Source organism: Microcaecilia unicolor, chromosome 7 (assembly GCF_901765095.1).
Source record: "Microcaecilia unicolor chromosome 7, aMicUni1.1, whole genome shotgun sequence".
Taxonomy (NCBI): Eukaryota; Metazoa; Chordata; class Amphibia; order Gymnophiona; family Siphonopidae; genus Microcaecilia; species Microcaecilia unicolor.
This window is the reverse complement of record NC_044037.1, coordinates 1741809-1765819: the sequence shown is the minus strand read 5'-3', so window position 1 is coordinate 1765819 and position 24011 is coordinate 1741809. Positions and strand designations below refer to the sequence as shown.

Below are 24011 nucleotides of genomic sequence, written 5' to 3'. Positions count from 1 at the left end.
TCCCAATCCCTGTATAACATAGGCCAAGATATACTCTTCCAAGTAATTCCTCCCTCTTATAGTATCTTTTAACACTTATTTAAGGAGGGTCTGAGGTTGTATGGCCACTCTGACACTCCAAAAAGAGAAAAGAAAAAGGGGGGCCCCCTCCCCATACCATCACCCTTCCCTCTCACCCTGACTAGTCAAAGGTGAGGAAATAAAAACATTTATTCGTTAATCCATCAATTTAGGCTCCTAGGTAGAAAGTTGAAATCCAGATCCTCCAGGGTAGCATTTTCAGAAATGCTCCCATTCCAGATGTAGGATCCAAAAGGCAGGCGGAGCTCTCAAGTCACATCCGCCTGAAATCACATACAACCTGAGTCCACCCCCATCCCAACTACCTGAATGCCACTATGGTAACATAAACGAGGGCAGGCCCTAACCAGAGCCACACAGCAGGTTAATATTTAAAAGGTCAGGTAGGAGTCCTGTTACATTCACAGTTGGGGAAAGTAAACGAAAAACTAGTCTTTAGATCACCAGTTCTCAAACTGTGTGTCAATGACAGGGTCGGCCAGCAGAAGCGCAGGCATCAAGAAACAGCCCAGCAGAGGAGATGTGGTTACACTGATCTTAGCGCTTAATTTCATAATTACACTGATCCTAGCTGTGCAGGCAGCAAACGTGCTCACAGGCTCTCACTTCCGCAGGAATTGAAAATCTTGCAAAGCGCATTTCCTGCCTACACTGCCCAGGAAGGAGCATGGTGCTAGGATTTGTGCAGCCGTGTCTCCTATGCCCTGAACTCTCCTCTCCCAGCCACTGCCCTGAGAGCTAAGGCCGCACTTTTTTTTTGGAGGGGGGGGGGGGGGAATGTAGCTGCTGAACTATGGAGAGGGCAGAGGGCACACGAAGCTGCTGGACTATAAGGGTTTGGGGGGAGAGGAGAGAGAGTTGTTGGATCAAAAGAAGGGGGAGGGGAGGCAGGTTGCTGCTGGACTATACGGGCAGTGAGAGGAGGGGGACAGGGAGCTGCTGGACTATAGGGATGGTAGGGGAGGAAGGCAGGTACGTAGAGGGGGTGGACATGGAGCTGTAGGACCTTAAGAAAGGAAGGGCAGGGAGGGGGGAGGGGGACATGAAGCTCTACGACCTTAAGGGAGAGGAGACAGGGAGTTAATGGATCATAAGAGTGGGGGGGGGGGGGGGGACACAGAGGAGCTGGACTATAGGGGTGGGAGAAGAGAGGGGACATGGAGCTGCAAGACCTTAGTGGAGAGTGGACAGGGAGCTACTGGATCATAGGGGTGGGGGAAAATGGGACACAGAGCTGCTGGACTCTAAAAGTGTAGGAGAGACAAGGTGATGCTGGATAATAGGGGTGAATGCTACACCATAAGGATGGAGGGGAAGAGAGGAAATAGAAGAGAGGCGGAAAGTGGAGAAAGGACAAATGGACAGCACACACCTGAAGAGAGAACACGGGAAAGCTGAAGAGAAAAACTAGGACTACTATGCTTGGAAAAACAAAATGACCAGCCAGCAAAGGTGGAAAAAGTGCTTTATTATGAATTTAAGTGGAATATGTTAGCTTTGGGAAATGTGTATCACAGATGCATTTTCTTTTTACTAAACAAAATACAAAGACATTTCTGTTTTTATTTCTTCCATGTCGTGGTGCAAGCCTAGTTCAACTTTTTGTCTTCATTCTTCTATTTCTCTTTTGTGATGCCTTGTTCTGTATTTGGTGTGGGTCTATGTTTTTCCTGTGACTGAGGTGCTGTATTCTGTTTTCCCAGTAGTAGGTGTATGGGTGTTCTAGGGCCCATGTAATATTTGTAGTGCTGCCTATTCAAAGGTAGGGTTCAAGTTGTTTGAATTAGAGAGTTGCATGTGATCGGGGTTTGTGGGACTCCCATGGGAATTTCCCCACCCCCACGCCCCAGGTCTGCGGGAAGCCCACAGGGATGGAAGAAATTCCTGTGGGGTTCTCACAGAAGTGAAAATAGCACCAGCTTCGCTCTCTCACCTACTATCCATTTCAGGAATCCAGGGTCCACCTTGAGTGCCACCGCTTCCTTTGCTTGAATCAGCGTAGCTGCACTGTCTATCACAAGCATGGGCCAGCAACAGGTCACCTGATCTACTGGCATGTGCGTGTGGCGAGGTGACCTCAAAAAATCTTCCAGAAGTTCCACGTGCACAGACTATAAGAAGTTAGTGCTGCGCTGAAGTCAGAACAGAAGAGTGTGCTCACTCGTCCACTCGCAGCTCCAGGTACCAAACCCATTCCTAGCTTCCAACTTTTCTGTTGGTGTATAAGGAGTTAGTATTCTGCTGCTACATAGAAGTAGAAATCCACAGGAATAGCCTGCAGCAACCTCTGCTCAAGTACTTTCCCTCTTGCAGGTACCTTCCTATCCTGGTTTATTTATTGTGTCTGTGGTTTGAGGAGACGAGGCGAGGGGATGGGGAAGTGGTGCTGGGTGATGAAAGGAAGGAGCCTGTTTAAAAAAAGATAAAATAAAATAAAATCTTACTCTGGCAACTGGCCTGCGGTATTTCATAAGTCTTAACTGCTGGGGAGCATCTTATTCTTAGAGATTACGCTTACCCTGTTTGTCCCGGGCAATAAACGTGCTGCAGCCTGAACCTGGTATCCATTTACCGTTACTCCCATCCCAGTCCCTTCACCTGCCCGGAGTGCCAGATAACCTCCACCACGTCTCTGAGTTGCTGCCAGCACCCCAGTTCCCGGGGCCATACCTGGTTCAGTTGCATGCGGTGACTGCAGTCTACTCTGCTGCTACTCGGATTACATTAGAACCACATGGGAAGAGCCTGCAGCAATCTCTGCTGAGTGGACTGTGTGAAACTGGAGCAGAGTTTGCTGCAGGCTCTTCCCAGTTCTAGTCTGTGTAGCAGCAGAGTAGACTCCTTCCTTATATAAGGAAGATCTCGAGTCTGCTCGCTGCAGTTACATGGAAATACGTTTTAGAATAGGTGGAAATATTTTTTTTTCACGCAAAGAATTATTTAAGCTCTGGAATTCGTTGACAGAGAATGATGTTAACAGCGGTTAGCGTATTTGGGTTTAAAAAAGGTTTGGACAAGTTCCTGGAGGAAAAGGCCATAGTCTGCTATTGAGATGGACATGGAAGAAGCCACTCTTTGCTCTGGGATTGGTAGCATGATATAGTGTTACTAATTTGGTTTCTGCCAGGTACGTGTGACCTGGATTGGCCACTGCTGGAAGCAGGATACTGGGCTAGATGGACCATTGGTCTGACTCAGTATAGCTATGCTATTCTTATGTTCTAAGGTAAAAATCAACCAAGTAGAAAAATCTTTCTGAAGCTGCCAGATGAATCCTTGGATTGACTGATGCCAGCACATCATCCGAACAGTCTTTTTCATAAACTGGGCATGTTCTTGGGATAGACAATCACAGTTAGGACCACATATTGTTGATGGACTTACATAGTAACATAGTAGAGACAGCAAATAAAGATCTGTATGGTCCATCCAGTCTGCCCAACAAGATAAACTCATTGTATGTGATACTTTATACACACCTGACCTTGATTTGTCCTTGTCATTTTCAGGGCACAAGACCGTAGAAGTCTGCCCAGCACTGGCTTTGCTTCCCAATTACCGGTGTTGCCACCCAATCTCTGCTAAGCTTCTGTGGATCCATTCCTTCTGAACAGGATTCCTTTAGGCTTACCCCACACAGTATGACCTCCTGTGGGAGGGCATTCCAAGTATCTACCCCTCTGTGAAAAATACTTCCTGACATTATTCCTGAGTCTGCCCCCCTTCAACTTCAATTCATGTCCTCTAGTTCTACCACCTTCCTGTATTTGGAAAAGGTTTGTTTGCAGATTAATCTCTTTCAAATATTTGAGCGTCTATATCTTATCACCCCAGTTTCTCCTTTCCTCCAGGGTATATATGTTCAGGTCAGTAAGTCTCTTCTTGTATGCAATACAAATCCCATACTATTTTTGTAGCTTTTCTTTGCACTGCTTCAAGTCTTTTTACATCCTTAGCAAGATATGGCCTCCAAAACTGAACACAATATTCCAAGTGGGGCCTCACTAACAACTTGTAGAGGGGCATCATCTCCTTTCTTCTGCTGGTTATACCCCTCTTTATGCAGCCTAGCATCCTTCTGGCCACGGCCACTGCCTTTCTTCACCTTCAGATCCTCAGACACCATAACCCCAAGGTTTTGCTTACCAGTCTCTCCCCTCCTATCCGGTATCTCTCTTTTGTGTTTCCGCAACCAAAGTGCACCACTCTGCACTTCTTGGTATTAAATTTTAACTGCCAGACCCTTGACCATTCTTCTAATGCTTGGATATCTCTTCTCATGGTTTTTATTCCCTCCAGGATATCCTCTATTGGCTACCTTTGCGTCATCCACAAAAAGGCAAACCTTTCCTCCTAACCCTTCAGCAATATCTCTCACAAATATATTCAATATATTCAACAGCACCAACCCCTGAGGTACTCCACTGCTCACTTTCCTTTCCTCCGAGAGGATTCCACTTACCACCACCCTCTGCCGCCTATTGGTCAACCAGTTTCCTATGCAGTTCACCACTTTGGGTCCTAAGTTCAGCCCTCTCAGCTTATTCACGAGTCTTCTGTGGGGGACCGTATCAAAGGCTTTGCTGAAATCCAAGTAGATTACATCTCGAGCATGTCCTTCATCCAGTTCTTTGGTCACCAAGTCAAAGAACTCAATGAGATTCGTTTAGCAGGATTTTCCTTAGGTAAAGCCATGTTGCCTTGGATCCTGAAACCCATTGGCTTCTAGAAAGAAAACTATCCTCTCTTTCAGCAGTGACTCCATTATTTTTCCTACGACCAATGTGACTTACCAGGGTCACATCCACTGTCTCCAATCCCACGGAACCTCTCCCGTCTATAAAGATCTATTAAATAAATCTTTAAGCGGTCCCGTCAGGACTTCTGCGAGCTCCCTCAGCATCCTGAGATGTATCCCATCCGGCCCCATAGCTTTGTTCACCTTTAGATTCTCAAGCTATTTATTATTATTATTATTATATTGATCTTACACTCCACAACATCCTCTTCAGTTCCATGTGGATCACAAAACTGTAAAAAAAAAAAACCCAGCGTATTCAACTGAGAATATACAATAAATATTCATGCTAGGTAAGACCACCAGCTAGCTTGCTGGTGAGTGTGATCTTTTTCTCCACAACTTGCACTACCATGAGGACTTTGAGGCAGGAGCCAACACTATACAGCTCTGATTAGGATGAATATGTTAAAGGGATTCCTTCCTACCCTGTATTTCAGCTAATTATTGACCTCTTCCTTGGCTGTCAGCCTCTTGGTTTGAGTTTAGGGAATGGAAGGAGAGGGGTATTGGTTTTATGCTGTTTCGGCAGATGTTTATGTTTGTATTTTTATTACAACTCAATAAAAACTAAATGAAAGTAACTGCATTTGAAGGTTATGAGTACGGGTGTGGACAGAGGAGATTGCATGCAGAGATGGGTAAAATTTCTGTCCCCATGCAACTCTCTAGTTTGAATCATAGGAATTAGTGCTACTTTTTATGGTAGGTTTGCTACACGTATGTTGAGTTAGGATTTTTTTTTCAGATTTTGTATTTAACAATGTGGAGAGATTTACATCGTTATTAATCAGATGACATGAGATGAGGGGGGGGTGCAGGTTTTGTGGACGCAGAGAATGTTTACATTTAACTAAAAAAAAAAAATTGTTATACTCTGTCAGACCAAATGTCTGTGAGGGTCATGTATGTGGTGGTGTCTGTCAGGTGTGTCCCATTGAAAAACGGTTGAGAAGTGCTGCCTTTCGTGGCCTACACTGCCGTCTCTGGATTCTGGTTTAGCTCCTCAGAGTTAACACAGTCTCTAGCAGTTAGCAAAAGCTGGACTGCGCCTGGTCCAGTCAAAGATATCAAGTTGAACTTGGCCTACCTGCTGTTGCGGCTGCCGTTCAAATTTAAAGTTTAATAAAATCTTAAAATACCACCCATTAGAAGTATTTCTTGAGTGGTTTATATTGTATATTAAAAAAACGATAAAGCCAAAAGAAACAATAAAAGATAAGATATAAATAGTACAATAATGGATAGGAAAGGGAGTTCAGAGGAAGAGTGTGGGAGAAAAATAAGTCTGCTGCAGGCTTGGAAACGTCCCACAGGCTATATCCCAAAAAAGGAGAAAAAATGCATCCTTAAATAAAAATGTTTTTAATCAAGATTTCAACTTTATATGAGAATGTTCTAAGCGAAGGTATAAAGGAAGAGCATTACACTAAAAATTCTACATCTAACAAAATCATAAAGTGATCAAAGGAAGGAACAATCATCATATTGGACTGTGAAGAATGAGAAATTCTTGCTGGTGAATATGGAATTACTACTACTTATCAATTTCTATAGAATAACATATATAGAATGTTTGTACGTTTGGGAAGCTTGCCAGGTGCCCTTGGCCTGGATTGGCTGCTGTTGTGGACAGGATGCTGGGCTCGATGGACCCTTGGTCTTTTCCCAGTGTGGCATTACTTATGTACTTACACTCAGCACTGGAAATAGTAGAAATCTCACCCAATGTGTCTCTCTGTCTGATTCAAAGTGTGCAGGGTTAGGTGGGGTGGGTGAGCAGTAGCTAAGGTGGGACTCAAACTCAGTTCCCCTGGCTCTATGGCTACAGCCCTAATCACTAGGCCACTAGCAAACTATGTAAGTATAAAGGATGGCCTGATAGATGTACCTTATGTACTATAATAAAACGCACCTCCAACGTTCTGAAGCTGACTCCGTGGCTTCAGGTTCATAAGTCTGTTATGGCGTCACAGCTCTCCATACCCCGCCCTCGCGTCAAAACGTTATGACGTCCAGGGCGGGTACAAAGAACGCAGGAGGACTGACTGACGCTCTGTTCTAAAGGCAAGCTGACTCCGTGGGCGGCCAGGGCTTTCAAGAACGCCGCCGCTTCGACTGGGTGGCTGGAGGGGGGGGCAGGGGACAGAGGAGAATCGTGGGGTGCCTGCAGGGGGGGCACGGGACACATGACAATCGCTGGGTGGCTGGAGGGGGGGAAAGGGCACAGAGCACAATCGCTGGGTGGCTGGATGGGGGGGGAGCAGGGAACAGAGGAGAATCGCTGCATGGCTCGAGGGGGGGGCAGGGGATACAAGAGAATCGCTGGGTGGCTGGAGGGGGGCAGGGGACACAGGAAAATAGCTGGGTGGCTGAAAGGGGGGCAGGGCACAATCGCTGGGTGGCTGAAGGGGGGAAGGGGACACAGCATAATCACTGGGTGGCTGGAGGGGGGGCAGGGGAGAGAGCAGAATCACTGCATGGCTCGAGGGGGGGCAGGGGATACAGGACAATCGCTGGGTGGGTGGAGGGCTGGCAGGGAAGAGGAGAATAACTGGGTGGCTGGAGGGGGGGCAGCGCAGAGAACACAATCGCTGGGTGGCTGGAGGGGGGACAGCACAGAGAACACAATCGCTGGGTGGCTGAAGGGGGGGCAGGGGAGAGACCATAATCGCTGGGTGGCTGAAGGGGGGGCAAGGGAGAGAGCATAATCGCTGGGTGGCTGGAGGGGGGCAGGGGAGAGATGACAATCACTGCATGGCTCCAGGGGGGGCAGGGATACAGGAGAATCGCTGGGTGGCTGGAGGGGGGGCAGAGGAGACAGGAAAATAGCTGCGTAGCTCGAATGGGGGCAGGGCAGACAGCATAATCGCTGGGTGGCTACAGAGGGGCACGGGAGAGGAGAATCGCTGCATGGCTCTAGGGGGGCCAAGGGATACAGGAGAATTGCTGCATGGCTGGAGGGGGGGCAGGGGAGACAGCATAATCGCTGCGTGGCTGGAGGGGGGGGCAGGGGAATCAGGACAATAGCTGGGTGGCTGGAGGGGGGGCAGGGGAGACGAGAATCGATGGGTGGATGGAGGGGGGCCAGGGGAGAGAGGAGAATCGCTGGGTGGCTGCAGGGGGCAGGGAACACAGGACAATCACACACACTCTCTCACAGACACACTCGCACCCAGTCTCACTCTGTCACACACACAGACAGTGCTGCCAACCACGCAGAGGGGGCAAAAGGCAGGGGGGGTCCTGAGACCACAGAGGGAGGGGGGAGGTATCTCTGTCACACACACACACACACACTCTCTCACAGTCACTGTCTTTCTCCTCTCTCACTCTCATACAGTCTCTCACATATGTCTCACACTGTATCACATTCACTCTCTATGTATCACACAGTCAGACAGTCTGTGTATCGCACACATAGAGGGGCATAATCGAACGTGAACGCCCATCTCCATGGGCGTCTATCTCCGAAAACGGGTACGTGAAGGGGCGGGACAAACCCTATTTTCGACAAAAATGGGTGTCCATCTTTTTTCCGATAATACGGTTTGTGCCAGCCAAATGCATCGGATTTGTGCGGATTTGAGCTGGGTGGTATCGTTTTCAGCGATAATGGAAACCGAAGGCGCCCAGCTCAAAAACAACCAAATCCAAGGCATTGGGTCGTGGGAGGGGCCAGGATTCGTAGTCCCCCTCACATGCCAGGACACCAACCGGGCACCCTAGGGGGCACTTGTAACAATTAAAAAAAAAAGTTAACTACCTCTGAAGTCCATAGCTCTCTTCCCTTGGGTGCTAAGCCCCCCAAATCCCTCCCAAAACCCACTGCCCACAACTCTACACCATTATAATAGCACTTATGGGTGAAGGGGGGCACCTAGATGTGGGTACAGTGGGTTTTGGAGGCGGTTTGGAGCGCTCCCATTTACCACCATCAGTGTGACGGGTAGGGGGGGATGGGCCTGGGTCCACCTGCCTGAAGTCCACTGTACCCACTAACAACTGCTCCAGGGACCTGCATACTGCCGTGATGGACCTGGGTATGACATTTGAAGCTGGCATACAGGCAGGAAAAAAAAAAGTTTTTAAAGTTGTTTTTTTTGGGTGGGAGGGGGTTAGCGACCATTGGGAGAGTCAGGGGTGGTCATCCCCGATTCCCTCCGGTGGTCATCTGGTCATTTAGGGCACTTTTTTGGGGACTTGTTCATGAAAAAAAAAAGGGTCCAAAAAGTGACCCAAATTCGCGCTAAACACGCCTTTCTTTTTTCAATTATCGGCCGAGGACGCCCATCTCTCCTCGGCCGATAAACACGCCCCAGTCCCGCCTTCACCACGCCTCCAACACGCCCCCGTCAACTTTGGCCATTTCCGCGACAGATCGCAGTTGAAGACGCCCAAAATCGGCTTTCGATTATACCGATTTGAGCGCCCACGGGAGAAAGACGCCCATCTCCCGATCTGGGTCGAAATATGGGCGTCTTTCTCTTTCGAAAATAAGGCGGATAGTCTCTCACACTCTGTGTCACACACACTCTCTCTCACACAGTGTATCTGTGTGAAACACACTCTCTCTCACAGTCACTGTGTCTCACTTACGCACTCACACTCATTCTCACACATACACTCTTCCCTCACACACACACACTCGCACCCAGACTCACTCTCTCTCTGTCACTCTCACACACATTCTCTCAAACATACACACTCCGAGGAAAACCTTGCTAGCGCCCGTTTCATTTCTGTCTGAAATGGGCCTTATTTACTAGTGTACTATAGTTAGAAGCTTGAAAGTGATGCGGTAAGTGATAGGTAACCAATGTTTTTCACGCAAAAGGGGGAAAACAATCAAATTTTTTGGAACTGGCAAAGAGCCTAATTGCAGAATTTTGGAGGCTTTAATTCTTTGCAACAAGCTGTTACAGTAATCTATATTAGAAATTATCAGAGAGTGAATAAATATTCAAAGAACTGATTTGAGAATAGATGTTTTACTGAACAGTTTTAATTAAGAAAACACAGATGGATAATTTCAGATATACGAGATGGAAAAGAAAGGATGGAAATCAAATGAGACTCCTAGAACTTTAATAGTAGTGCTAATAGTAATCAGGGAATCTGCAATGGTGATTGGGACTGCTGGAGTTTGGGAGCCGTTACAAACTTTAGTTTTTTCTGGTTCAGATACATGGAGGAGGCATAAGCAGTCTAGTCTCGCTGCTTCCCTCTGGGCACCTCTAGCCTAGCTGTACCCTGAGCTTTTATACTTTCTGGACCATACCCTCCTGTCACTCCCCCCTGGGCAGGACTAAGTTTTAAGGTGGCTTTGACACTGTGAGGGAGAGCTATTAAAGGAGAGAGGCTATGTCCAATAGACTCCCTCAGACCAAAACAACCAAGGTCCTCCCCCATCTCAACTGCCTGTATCCCACACAACCAAGCCCCCCCCCACACACACACACACAATCCCACCCAACCAGGGGACACCAAGGTCACCTCTATTGTCTAAGGGGATCCCATTTCTCCTGTGTCTCTTATAAAGTCATTCACTCCGTTCCTTGGTTCCTGTTTTCTTCTTGTCTTACCTCATGACCATCCTTGCTTGGACCCAGGCCAAAGATCCTGTTATACAGAGAATCCAAGGAGTTGCTGAAGTCAGATCTCTCAAAGCTATGACTATCGAGAACTTCCAGTGTGTGCAGCACTCGCCCAATAGTGAACCCTAGAAAGAAGTACGAGAACAGGATAGAACCGCAACATCCCAAGAACAAGAAAAGAAAGAAAGAGATAGCAAAGAAAACAAGGGGGAGAAGCAACAAAAGACACGTGGAAATAGACAGGTAGCAATAGAGGTGGTGAGAAAAACATGGACAGAAGCAGCAAGAGTGAAACAAAAAAAAATTTAATTCACTTTAAAATGTTTGTGTGATAAAATCTGCATACAAATTTAACAAAATCATAAACCAATAAAACTTGCACTGAAATCAAAACAAAACACAAAAGAGGTAAGAGATGTGCAATACAAGCAGGAGAGCAGTATGCCGCAGATGGGGAAGAGGGATGTGTGGGAGAAGGGAAGGAACAAGGAGTGTTTATAAGAAAGGAGAGGAGGGAGAAAGAATGAAAGAGAAACCTAAGGTACATACCAGGGAATTATTCAATTGCGTGCACACATATTGTGAATAAATGAGCATGCACGCAAGTTTCGTTTATCGTTTATTTACTATACCGTTACTTCTTACATAGCAAATCAGAACGGTTTACATCTTTAAAATATAAATGACATATAATAATAACTTTAAAATACAAATAACATAAAACAATATTCTAAAGTAATGGCATTTTGAATATCTTTTCCAATAATATCGCTTTCAATATAAGGGTTTTAGAGATGTATCTCGCATTCCATTGCAAGATGAGAACATTTCCTTTACAGCAGACACACAGAGATGGGCTTCCATAAACTGGTTGATTGTCAACCTTCACTTGAGGTGGGCAAGTAGAACAAATGAGATATGTGATGTGTGTAATATACTTTTGAGTGTTTATGTTATGCATAATGTTCTATGATTTCAAATTGTAAGAGTGCATTATTTGGCCAGATCAAGGTCTATCTAGCCAAATTTCCTGTTTCTAACACGGTCCCAAACCGGGTCACAAGTACCTGGCAGAATCCCAAAAGTAACAAGATTCCATGCTACTTATCCCCAGGGATAAGCAGTATCTTTCCCCAGGTCTACCTTAATGGTTTAAGGACGTTATCCTTAGGAATTTGTCCAAAAATGAACAGCTCACAACAGACCACCAAACTGGGGTTTAAATTAGGACAATGAAAATAAAGAGAAGAAAGAAGGTCAAAAAGCAAAGCCTAGCAAGCCATAAATCAGACACAGAACTCAATACATATTAAAGAGTTATTTAGCAGACAAAACAGAATGATTAAGAAGCACCAGAAAGAAGCTAACCTCTTCATAGCATAAAAAAAACCAAAAACAGATAATTGGTCAGGAGAAAAGAGGTGATTTATTTTCTATTAACAACTATCGACCAGTTGCCTCTAGCCCTCTGTTTATGTGACTATTAGAGAGATAGGTTGTAAAATTGTTGTACGATTATACTAATACTCATTATATTCTCCATATCTCAGTTGGGATTTAGAAAGAATCATACTACTGAAACAGTACTAGGGGCTCTGATTACTTATGGTAAATCTTTGTTGAACAAGGGGCAAAACGCTATTATTATTAAGTTCGATCTCTCATCAGCGTTTGATCTGATCGATCAGATCTTTTGTTGTTTCATCTGATTGAGTTGGGAGTAGATAGGTGGTGCTCTCTTGGTTTAGAGGCTTTTTGGCAGTACATAGTTATATGGTGAAAAGGGTAGATTGTTTTTCCACCAGCTGGAGGCCCGGTAGTGGAGTGCCACAGGGATCTACATTGTCTCCCATTTTGTTTAATCTGTTGCTCCAACCTTTGGAAATGGAGCTTGAGCAGCTAAAAATACCATTTTATATTTATGCAGATGACATCATGTATTGTTACCAACAGCTAAAGATTGGGCCACCACCTTGAATAGCATGATGGGTTGTGTCAGACTTACTGATAATTGGATTACTACTAATTATTTACAACTAAATTGAGAAAAAACTAAGTTTCTATGGCTGGGACTGGAGTGTCTAAACTTTTCACATAATTTTCAAATAAGAACTGATTCTTCAACTCTTTGGAGTTGAAGTGGATAGTTAAACAGATGGTACAAAATTCAACAAATTCCGTTGAACAGTAATCCCCAAACCTAGCCTGGAGGCACCCAAGCCAGTCAGGTTTTCAGGATATCCACATGAATATTCATGACAGAGATTTACATGCAGTGGAGGCAATGCATGCAAATCTATCATTAATATTTATTGATCACATATAACTTGAGAATCAGTATTCTATCTAGTTACAGACATCTATGCTTAAATACTACGAGTAACTACCAATATTTGTTTAGCAATTATTCCACAACTCTTTAATTATTACAATTTAAATATCAAATATCCAAAAGTGTTTGTTTAAAACCAATATCTCTCATCCCTCACTCTCATTCATACCCATACACTCTCAATCAAGCCATATTCCCATAAACAACACATATAGTTTAAAACATTAATCCCTCAATCCAAATCTCTCTCTATTATTACAAAAATTTGTTCGGTCTAGACATCTAAGGATTATCTTTCAATATATAATTGATTGTTTTACTTCACACACTTCAAAACATTTCCTCAAATACTGAAGCATACTCAAATAGTCCCAAACTGTTCTCGGAGCTTGTGATTCGCCTTATTATAGGCGACTACAAACCGTTCCAGTGTGGGTTAATACATTTCTTCTTACCACAGTTGTAACCACAGCTTCTTATATGGAGAAATAAATCCTTCAATGTATAATCTCTTTTACGACCTTCTCAAAACTTGGTCATTCCTCTGTTGTGCAAACAATTAAGACGCAATCTTCTCTAGCCACCACTAGCGCCAAAACCTTCACAAATTCTTCTTCTATAATGGATTGTATCCTCTCCAATGTTTAATTTCAAATTTCTTCAACAGGCTTGTCAAAGCCCAACACAATTGTCCAGACAGAACAAATATTCATTGTGGATATCCTGAAAACCTGACTGCCTGGGGTGACTCCAGGACCAGGTTTGGGAACCACCAATATAGACCATTTTTAAAATCCATTCCGTTCAGCCACTGTCGAATTCAGATTCAGAAATAACTGTCGAATCTTATGATACCATGGGACACTAGGGATCTTGCAACATCTCAGTACCAGCTTGGCTCACCAAATTCTTCCTCTCAACTGGTAAGTAGTATAGTATTTTGTCAGCTGATATTTCTACTATGTCTATCAAGTACTTCTGCACAATAAAGGATTTACAGTGGAACCTTCATGCTAGACAGAAGTGAGTAACTTTGGTCCTTTGCACCTCCGCTTGAATCTCCTAATTAAAGCTATTGCAGCCTGGACAGCTGAGCAGCATTGCAGGGCGTAGAGCCTCTGGTGTCAGAGGAGTTTCTAAAATGCCCAGGATTATGAAAGGGAAGAGTACTCTGTCCATAAAGGAGCTCTATGCTGGGATCCCTTGGCAGGAAGAAGTGCTTCTTTTCTAGTGGATCGTATTGGGTTGGCACAACCTGCAAACCATGCTCGGAAGATGCTCTGGCACTGGTATTAGAAAACTGTGGGCAGTTAAGTTAGAAATTGCAGACATGGTAGTGGTTAAGCTGAAGGAACGCTTGGGAGAGCTTGCTGAGAACGTGGATCAACTGGACAGTCGTGTGATTGACGTGGAGGTGGCCCAGGAGAAGATGCCAAGTTGCTGGATTCTACTACAAGGTGCTTGGAAGTGCTAAGTGAGAAAATAGAACACTTGGAAAACAGGCATAACAGGTCAAACCTCCAGATGTACGGTATTCCAGAAGGAGTAGAGGGGGAATTCCCTAGTCCCTTCATTCAAAAACTGTTGTGCCAATGTTTCCCAGAATCTACAGCGCAGCCAGTATTTGAGGTGGCATGCCACAGGTGTTTACTGTAAAATTGTTGCAATACATGGAGGTGAATTATATGCGAAAGCAGAAGGTTTGCAAATGTGAGAACTGGGACGTGTGCATTTATCCTGATCTTAGTGCAGATACTATGAGGCGCCAGAGGGAGTTGTGACCTTCCAAACAAGCTTTGGTTGCACGTGGACTACAAGCTGAAGTTTGGCACCCAGCCAACTTGATTTTTCAGAATGGAAATAACATTTTTTACATTAAGGAAACTGAAAGCTTCATTAAATCATTGGACTACACAGATGAATCTCCAGTATAAGACGGTCAACTTGCGACAGGGGTCGGCTTGGGACCCTCACCGTCCAAAAAAGTGAAAAACATGAAGACAATGGGGAAGCAAAAATCCAAAGTCTCGTTAAGTGCAGAACGCTAAGTCACTGGCTTTAAAGAAACAGGGTGCTCTCAAAAGCTGTCCCAGAGCACAGATAAGGTGTCCGGTCAACCTATGTCATCAGTTTCATGGCGGAGCAGAGAGAAGGATGTGTCCAATTCTGGTCGCCGCATCTCAAGAAAGATATAGTGGAATTGGAAAAGTTACAGCGAAGGGCAACGAAAATGATAGCGGGTATGGGACGACTTCCCTATGAAGAAAGACTAGGAGGCTAGGGCTTTTCAGCTTGGAGAAGAGACGGCTGAGGGGAGACATGATAGAGGTATATAAAATAATGAGTGGAGTGGAACAGGTGGATGTGAAGCGTCTGTTCACACTTTCCAAAAATACTAGGGCTAGAGGGCATGCGATGAAACAAATAGGAGAAAATTTTTCTTCACCCAACATGTAATTAAACTCTGGAATTCGTTGCCGGAGAATGTGGTGAAGGTGGTTAGCTTGGTAGAGTTTGAAAAGGGGTTGGACGGTTTCCTAAAGGACAAGTCCATAGACCGCTACTAAATGGACTTGGAAAAATCCACAATTTTGGGAATAACATGTATAGAATGTTTGTACGCTTGGGAAGTTGCCAGGTGCCCTTGACCTGGATTGGCCGCTGTCAGGGACAGGATGCTGGGCTTGATGGGCCTTTGGTCTTTTCCCAGTATGGCATTACTTATGTACTTATGAGAAGTCAGAACCCGCATGTTCACAGGCAGCCGATGAAGAACCACCACAGGAGGGAGCGCATGCTCTCATGCCTGTAGGCTAACCAGTGACTGTCAGAATATCCATTTAGCATATGCAAATTGACAAGTTACTGGTGTAGGAGGACTGGACTGGAAGATCCAGACTGGTAACTGAGCGTGGGGAGGATGAATGAGCTAGATATATGGGCCACTGGAGGTGTGAGTGCGATGGCAAAGATGGATGAGTGGGATTATATGAGAGGTATGCCATAAAGAGGAGGCAGGGGAAGTCTGCTGTTGATGGGAGTGGGGTGGGGGATGCCCTTCTCCAGAAGCTGGTAGGGCAGGAGAGAGAGGGGTATCTTAGGAGAAGAGGCTGGCATAGGCAGGATCGGAGCTCTGACGAAAGGTATGGGTGGTGGGCTTGTAAGTACATAAGTACATAAGTAATGCCATACTGGGAAAAGACCAAGGGTCCATCGAGCCCAGCATCCTGTCCACGATAGCGGCCAATCCAGGCCAAGGGCACCTGGCAAGCCTCCCAAAGGGATGAATTTCAATACAGACAGGTTAGGGACCTTATCCATCGCAAAGCAAGAGGAGACCTGGGCTTGCAAGAAACCTTAATAGAGCAAGCTCTTCGGGCGGGGGGAGCTAAGGGAAGTATTTCTCAGATATATGTAGCCCTATTGTTGGCTAAATCCCCACTGCACTGGTATATTAACAAATGGGAACTAGAGCTGGATACATCATTCGCAGGGGAACAATGGGAAAGTTCATTCAAGTATTTGTTTAAAGTATCTGTTGCTAGTAACCTGATTGAGAATTTTATTTATTTTTATTTGTTACATATGTATCCCACATTTTCCCACCTTTTTGCAGGCTGAATGTGGCTTACATGTTAACCGTTAACGGCGTTAGCCCGTTCCGGTCTGAACAAATACAATTTATGAATGAATACAAGGTGATATTATGGTGGGTAAGATACATGTATGGTTGGTAGAATTGGGGGGAACTTAAAGAGGGAGAGGGGGAGGAAGAGTTAGGTAAGGTAAAATTATGTATAATCATACCTGATAATTTTCTTTCCATTAATCATAGCTGATCAATCCATAGACTGGTGGGTTGTGTCCATCTACCAGCAGGTGGAGATAGAGAGCAAACTTTTGCCTCCCTATATGTGGTCATGTGCTGCCGGAAACTCCTCAGTATGTCGATATCAAAGCTCCATCCGCAGGACTCAGCACTTAGAGAATTACACCCACAAAGGGACACTCTGCCCAGCTCACCACCGCCGAAACGGGGGAGGGGAATCCGTCCAGCTCATCCCCGCGGAGCGGGGGAGGGACACCACACCCGCCGATGCGGGGGGATCTGGCTTATCCTGCAACCGCAACCGCGGGAGGAGCTGACTGACCCGAACACCGCCGAAGCGGGAGGGGTACAAAGCTGCCCTACAGCCGCACGAAGCGGGGAGGGAGTGCCGGCAGAATTTATGTCTCAATCCAGCCCCGTAAACGGGGGGGAGAGGAATGCAGCAGCTCACTGTAACACAAACTCGTCTCAACTCTTGAAGAATCCAAGTGAAAAAACTTGAACACGAAGTCTTTCTGAAGTAACTGAAGACTAAACTTGAACCTGAAATGCAACCAGAATAAAAACAGTACAGATATCTGGGAGGGGCTATGGATTGATCAGCTATGATTAATGGAAAGAAAATTATCAGGTATGATTATACATAATTTTACCTTCCATATCATCAAGCTGATCAATCCATAGACTGGTGGGATGTACCGAAGCAGTACTCACCCAGGGCGGGACATTGAAATCCCTGACCTCAACACTGAAGCTCCAAACCGGGCCTCCGCCCGTGCAGCCACCGTCAAACGGTAATGCTTGGAGAATGTATGAGCCGAAGCCCAAGTTGCCGCCTTGCATATCTCTTCCAAGGAGACGGATCCGGCCTCTGCCACCGAGGCCGCCTGAGCTCTCGTGGAGTGAGCCTTCAGCTGGATAGGCGGCACCTTCCCCGCGGCCACATAAGCCGCTGCAATGGCTTCCTTGACCCATCTTGCCACTGTAGGCTTAGCAGCCTGCAGACCCTTACGAGGACCTGCAAACAGGACAAACAGATGATCCGATTTCCGGAAATCATTGGTCACTTCCAAGTATCTGATGATGATTCGTCTCACATCCAGATATTTAAGAGCAGAGTACTCCTCTGGATAGTCCTCCCTACGAAAGGAAGGGAGACAGAGCTGCTGATTCACATGGAAGCGAGAAACAATCTTGGGCAGGAAGGAAGGCACTGTGCGAATAGTCACTCCTGCCTCAGTGAACTGCAGAAAAGGCTCTCGACATGAGAGTGCCTGGAGCTCGGAAACTCTTCTGGCTGAAGTGATAACCACCAAAAAGACTGCTTTCAACGTCAGGTCTTTCAGAGATGCCCTCGACAAGGGTTCAAAAGGCGGCTTCTGCAATGCTCTTAGCACCAGGTTGAGATTCCACGCAGGCACCACTGAGTGCAGAGGAGGGCGCAGGTGATTAACTCCCTTGAGAAAGCGCACCACATCTGGCTGTGAAGCCAGGGAAGCACCCTTCAGGCGGCCCCTGAAGCAAGCCAGAGCCGCTACCTGGACTTTAAGGGAACTGAGCGACAGGCCTTTCTCCAGACCTTCTTGCAGGAACGCCAACACTGAAGCAATTGGAGCAGTGAAGGGAGAAAGTGAGCCTGCTTCACACCACGCTGCAAAGATACGCCAAACCCTGGCGTAAGCAGTAGAAGTAGAGCGCTTCCTCGCTCTCAGCATAGTGGCGATGACCTTGTCTGAGAAGCCCTTCTTCCTCAGACGCTGCCGCTCAATAGCCAGGCCGTAAGACCAAAGGGGGAGGGATCCTCCATCACCACAGGACCCTGATGTAACAGGCCCTGCTCCACTGGCAGCCGCAGAGGATCGTCGACTGAGAGCCTGATCAAGTCCGCATACCAGGGACGTCTGGGCCAATCCGGACCCACCAGGATTACCTGCCGGGATGCTTTGCCACCCGGTCTAGCACCCTGCCCAACATGGGCCAGGGCGGGAACACATAGAGGAGCTCTTGTGTCGGCCACTGTTGGAGAAGAGCATCTACTCCCAGGGATCGAGGGTCCCGTCCTCTGCTGAAGAAGCGCGGCACTTGGCAATTGGCCGATGACGCCATCAGATCTAGGCTCGGCTGGCCCCAGCGCTTCGTGATGTCCAAGAACGCCTGAGCCGATAGCTGCCACTCTCCGGGCTCCAAGGTATGGCGACTGAGAAAGTCCGCCTTGACATTCATTACTCCGGCAATGTGGGCCGCTGAAAGCTGCTCCAGGTTCGCTTCCGCCCACTGGCAAAGATTCATAGCCTCCTTGGCTAGAGGGGCGCTCTTGGTACCTCCCTGGCGGTTGACATAGGCCACAGCCGTGGCATTGTCCGACAGTACCCGTACAGGCTTCAACACCAGTACCGGGTATGAACTCCAAAAGCGCCAACCGAATGGCTCTGAGTTCCAGGAGGTTGATAGACCACTTTGCCTCTGCAGGAGACCAGAGCCCCTGCGCTGTCCTTCCCAAGCAGTGGGCTCCCCAGCCCGACAAGGAGGCGTCCGTCGTGACGACAATCCACTCTGGGGTCACCAGAGGCATTCCCCGCAGACAACTTGTCTGTCTGCATCCACCAGCTCAGCGCCTTGCGCACTGCTGGGTCCAAGGGAAGTCGCACAGCATAATCCTCCGACATCGGAGTCCAGCGCTGCAGCAAAGAGTGTTGAAGTGGTCTCATATGAGCCCTGGCCCAGGGCACTACTTCCATCGTGGCCGTCATAGAGCCCAACAGCTGCACATAGTCCCAAGCCCGAAGAGGAGAGGCTCCCAGGAACTGGTCCACCTGAGCCTGAAGTTTGACAATCCGATTGTCTGGCAGGAACACTCTGCCCACTTGGGTGTCGAATCGAACTCCCAGGTACTCCAGGGACTGAGTCGGGCGCAGCTGGCTCTTCTCCCAGTTGATGATCCATCCCAGGGAGCTCAAAAGAGCAACTACCCCGGTCCACAGCTTTGCCGCACTCTGCATAGAGGGGGCTCGGATCAACCAGTCGTCCAGATAAGGATGGACTTGTACCCCTTCCTTTCGTAGGAAGGCCGCGATGACCACCATTACTTTGGAAAAGGTCCGCGGAGCAGTAGCCAACCCGAATGGGAGGGCTCTGAACTGGAAGTGTCGTCCCAGGACTGCAAAACGCAGAAAGCGTTGATGAGGAGGCCAGATGGGAATATGCAGGTACGCTTCCTTGATGTCCAGGGAAGCCAAGAACTCTCCTGCCTTCACTGCCGCTATAACAGAGCGGAGAGTCTCCATGCAAAAGTGCCGCACTTTCAAGGCCCGATTGACCCCTTTGAGGTCGAGGACAGGCCGGACAGAACCTCCTTTCTTTGGTACCACAAAGTAAATGGAGTAACGTCCCTTGCCAAGCTGACTTTCTGGCACAGGAACGACCGCGCCCAGGCGGATCAGATTGTCCAAGGTCTGCTGCACTGCCACAGCTTTGACCGGAGACTTGCAGGGGGAGAGTACAAACCCGTCTTTTAAGGGTCGGCAGAACTCTAGCTTGTAGCCGTCTCTGATGACTTCCAGCACCCACGCGTCTGAAGTTATTGTGGTCCACTCGCCCAGAAACGAGGACAGCCGTCCTCCAATCTGCACTGGGGGGTGGACCAAGGCCCCGTCATTGGGTACGAGACCCTGGGGGAGGACCGGAGTGAGCACCTCCGGGACGGCGGTCTCTGCGAAAGGAATGCTGCTTGGGGGAGAAATTCCTCTTGAAGGAAGAGGGGGCAGAGGAACCCGACTTGCCCGGCGATACCGACAGGCTTCCCTGCAACCGTCCTCTGGAGGTACCGGGACGAGTACTAGCCCGAGCCCTGACCTCTGGTAATTTCTTGCCCTTAGACGTGCCGAGATCGGTCACGATTTTGTCCAGCTCGACCCCAAAGAGCAGCTTGCCTTAAAAGGCAATCTAGCCAGGCGGGATTTAGAGGCGTGGTCAGCAGACCAATGTTTCAGCCAAAGCCACCGCCGCGCAGAGATTGTCTGAGCCATGCCTTTAGCTGAGGCCCTCAAGACATCATACAGCAAGTCTGCCCAAATAGGCTAAGCCCGATTCCAGGGCCGGCCAATCAGTCCTCAAGGAATGATCCGAGGGGGAAGCCCGCTGCACCATAGTCAGGCACGCCCTGGCCACATAGGAGCCGCAAACTGAGGCCTGCAAACTTAAAGCAGCCGCCTCAAAGGACGACCTTAAGGCCGCCTCCAATCTTCTGTCTTGGGCGTCCTTTAGGGCCGTGCCACCTTCCACCGGCAACGCCGTTTTCTTAGTCACCGCAGTGATTAAAGAATCCACGGTAGGCCACAGATAGGCCTCACGTTCACTCACAGCCAAAGGATAGAGGCGGGACATAGCCCTAGCCACTTTAGGCTCGCTTCCGGGACATCCCATTGAGCCGAAATTAAGGTGTGCATGGCATCATGCACGTGGAAGGTTCTAGGCGGGCGCTTCGTCCCCAGCATAATGGCAGAGCCAACAGGGGCTGAGGGAGAGACGTCCTCCGGAGAGGAAATCTTCAAAGTGTCCATGGCCTGTAACAACAGGTTGGGCAAATCCTCTGGGCTAAAAAGCCGCGCTGCAGAGGGGTCATCCGCTCCATCCGAGCGGGGATCCGTCTCCTCCAAGGAATCCGCAAGGACCGTTGGGAGACCTCAGACACGCTGCCCTCATCTACATCAGAGGAGACAAAGTCCTCCAAGGCCTGGGAATCAACCCGAGGGCGTTTACCTCTGGGAACCTCAACCTCTTTACCAGACGAGGGAGCAGGGGCAGCGTTTTGCATGAGGAAAGCCTGATGCAGCAGCAAACAAACTCGGGGGGAGAAACCCCCCAGACTGTGCACTTCCGCAGCCTGGGCAACAGCCCTAGACGCACCCTCAAACCGGCGCTCGCAAGAGCGGGGGAGAGACATGCTGCGCATCCAAATGGCGTCCGGCGCGACACTCCGCGAAGGAGCCGCGCGGGAAAGAACGGCGCTTAACTTTAGCCGCTTTTGTGCCGTCGCCCAAATTAAGGGCGTTCATGGCATTAATTGTCTCCAACCTCAAGGGCGGCCCACGAAGAAGCCGTCCGAGCCGCGTGGCCGGCCAAGATGGCGGAGGCGAGGAGCGGGGGATGGGCGTTTATGGCGGGAAAAACCGCCACGCCGGAGGAAGGACCGGGACATTCATCGGTCACGAAACTGTCACCCAACAAGGGCGAATCAGGCTGTAAGACCCCCGCATCCCCTCTAGAAGCGCTCAAGCGATCCGGGGAGCGACCCTTTGTGCCCTCGCCCTCCGACGCCATATGCCACGAGGAGAAGAATCGGGGAACCCCCTGCCCGCTATAAAAAGGTAAAAATTACCTGCTGTCCGCTCCGAGCTGTAACGAACTGGTGTCCCAGTGAGTAGCTGCAATGAACGTTTAAATAAACGTCGAAATAAACGCCTTTAAGGACGTTCAAAATTTTTTTTTTTTTTTTTTAACGGAGCCAGCGGGAGGGGGGAGAAAAGGAGGGACCTGGCACCACCAGGTTTGCACTTGCTCAAAAGAGCCCTCAACCCCAGGCACTCAACAAAACCTAAGAATTAGGCTTGGAGGCCTAGCCAGAGCTGCTGCTGTGTGTGACCACCACCTGCTGAGATAGAGAACATACTGAGGAGTTTCCGGCAGCACATGACCACATATAGGGAGGCAAAAGGATTGCTCTCTATCTCCACCTGCTGGTAGATGGACACAACCCACCAGTCTATGGATTGATCAGCTTGATGATATGGAATGTCCATTACGGTCTTTGGTTAAGCTGCGTCACAGGTTGTGTCGCTGGTGTCCAGGTAATTTTATGTAGGGTTGGTTTTCTATCGCTGGTATACTCACCAGTGAACTGAAGAGGATCTCCCAGCAACAAGGATATGTGTTGGAGAGGCTGTGGAGAAAGGGGAACCTTTTTCCATATGTGGTGGACTGTCCAGTATAAAGAATCAGTGTGTCTTGATACACACTGGGAAAGAGGTATCCATGACGGGTGGATGCTGTCTGCTACATCACAACCCACTCATTACTATATCTCAGCATAAATTTGCTACTTTGTTGTTCACTGCCAGTAAATTGGTTATGCACAGGCCTGGAAGCAGGCCTTTCTGCCTCCCGTCTCGTATTTTGCAAAAGCTAGATGGAATTTTCCAACTCTCTAAGCTTACAGCGTTAAGACATAGACGAATTGGCTAAATTTTATGGCATTTGGAGTGTTTACGAACATTGGAAGTTGAGACCCGATACTTCATCCAAGTGACGGACAATTTATATGTTTTAACATGGGTGGTGGGCTTGTGTACTTTCTGTTATGGGATGGCTAGGGAAGGGGTAAAGTTAGCAACCTGGAATGTGGGAGGGGGTCAATCACCCCATTAAAAGGAAGAGAATTCTTAAGCACATGAAGGATCTTCAAGTGGACATAGCATGTTACAATAACTCAAGTTGGACAATACCGAGATGCAGAAGCTCAAAGGGGGTTATTGGACCAATCTGCATCTTTCCTTGGGGGGGGGGGGGGGGGGGGTCGAGGTCTCAGGGTGTAGCTATATCGATTGTCAAAAATGTGCCTTTTATTGAATATAGTTCGGGGAGGGACACCCAGGGTCATTATGTTTGGGTTTCAGGGTGGATTAATAAGTTGGGAATTTACTCTGTTCAATGTGTATGCGCCAACAGGCCCTATGGGACATTCTTCTCCTCACTGTTCAAAACTATGTGGATTGGGGGGGGAGGGGAAGTGATTTGATAATGGTGGGGGACATGAATATCATTGTGGGAGTTAGATAGAATTAAACGAGAAGCAGGAACTTAGAGACAGCATGGTCATTAGGAGGGGCAATTAGTGCACTCCTTTGAGAATATGGAGGACTTTTCACCCTTCAGAAAAGCATTCACTTGCTATTCAGGAGGCATAGTTCTTATTCAAGACTAGTCTATTTTTGGTGGCAACTACATGTTAATGAAGAATGTGAATATACACCCAATTTGCATCTTGGACCATGATCCAGTTATAGGGACAGTGCTTTTTTATTCCCCCAAGGGTCAGATAGAAGGGGGTATGAGGGCTAACATAGGTATATTGACCAACCACTATTCGGACATTACTATTGGAAAAATGGAGGGAGATCTTGTCCTTTAATGATATGGGGAAGCGGATACTGGCATGGTCCGGGATACAGGAAAGGTCTATATGAGAGGGATACTTATACAGGAGGGTGTCAGGGTCAAGAAGGCGCACAATGAGAAAAAAACAAAGCTGGTGGAACAACTGACGAATGGCAAAATGTACATAAAGGCACACCTTCCCACTAGTGCTTACTAGAATTA

General features: G+C 47.7%; 1 protein-coding gene across 1 annotated transcript in view; it reads right to left on the bottom strand.

The window, feature by feature from the left end:
- The window catches only part of MED12 (mediator complex subunit 12), a 295163-nt gene that overhangs the window by 201510 nt on the left and 69642 nt on the right, over positions 1-24011 (bottom strand). The window contains 1 exon segment of the mRNA XM_030208869.1: positions 10465-10601. Coding sequence (XP_030064729.1) covers positions 10465-10601 — 137 coding nt within the window.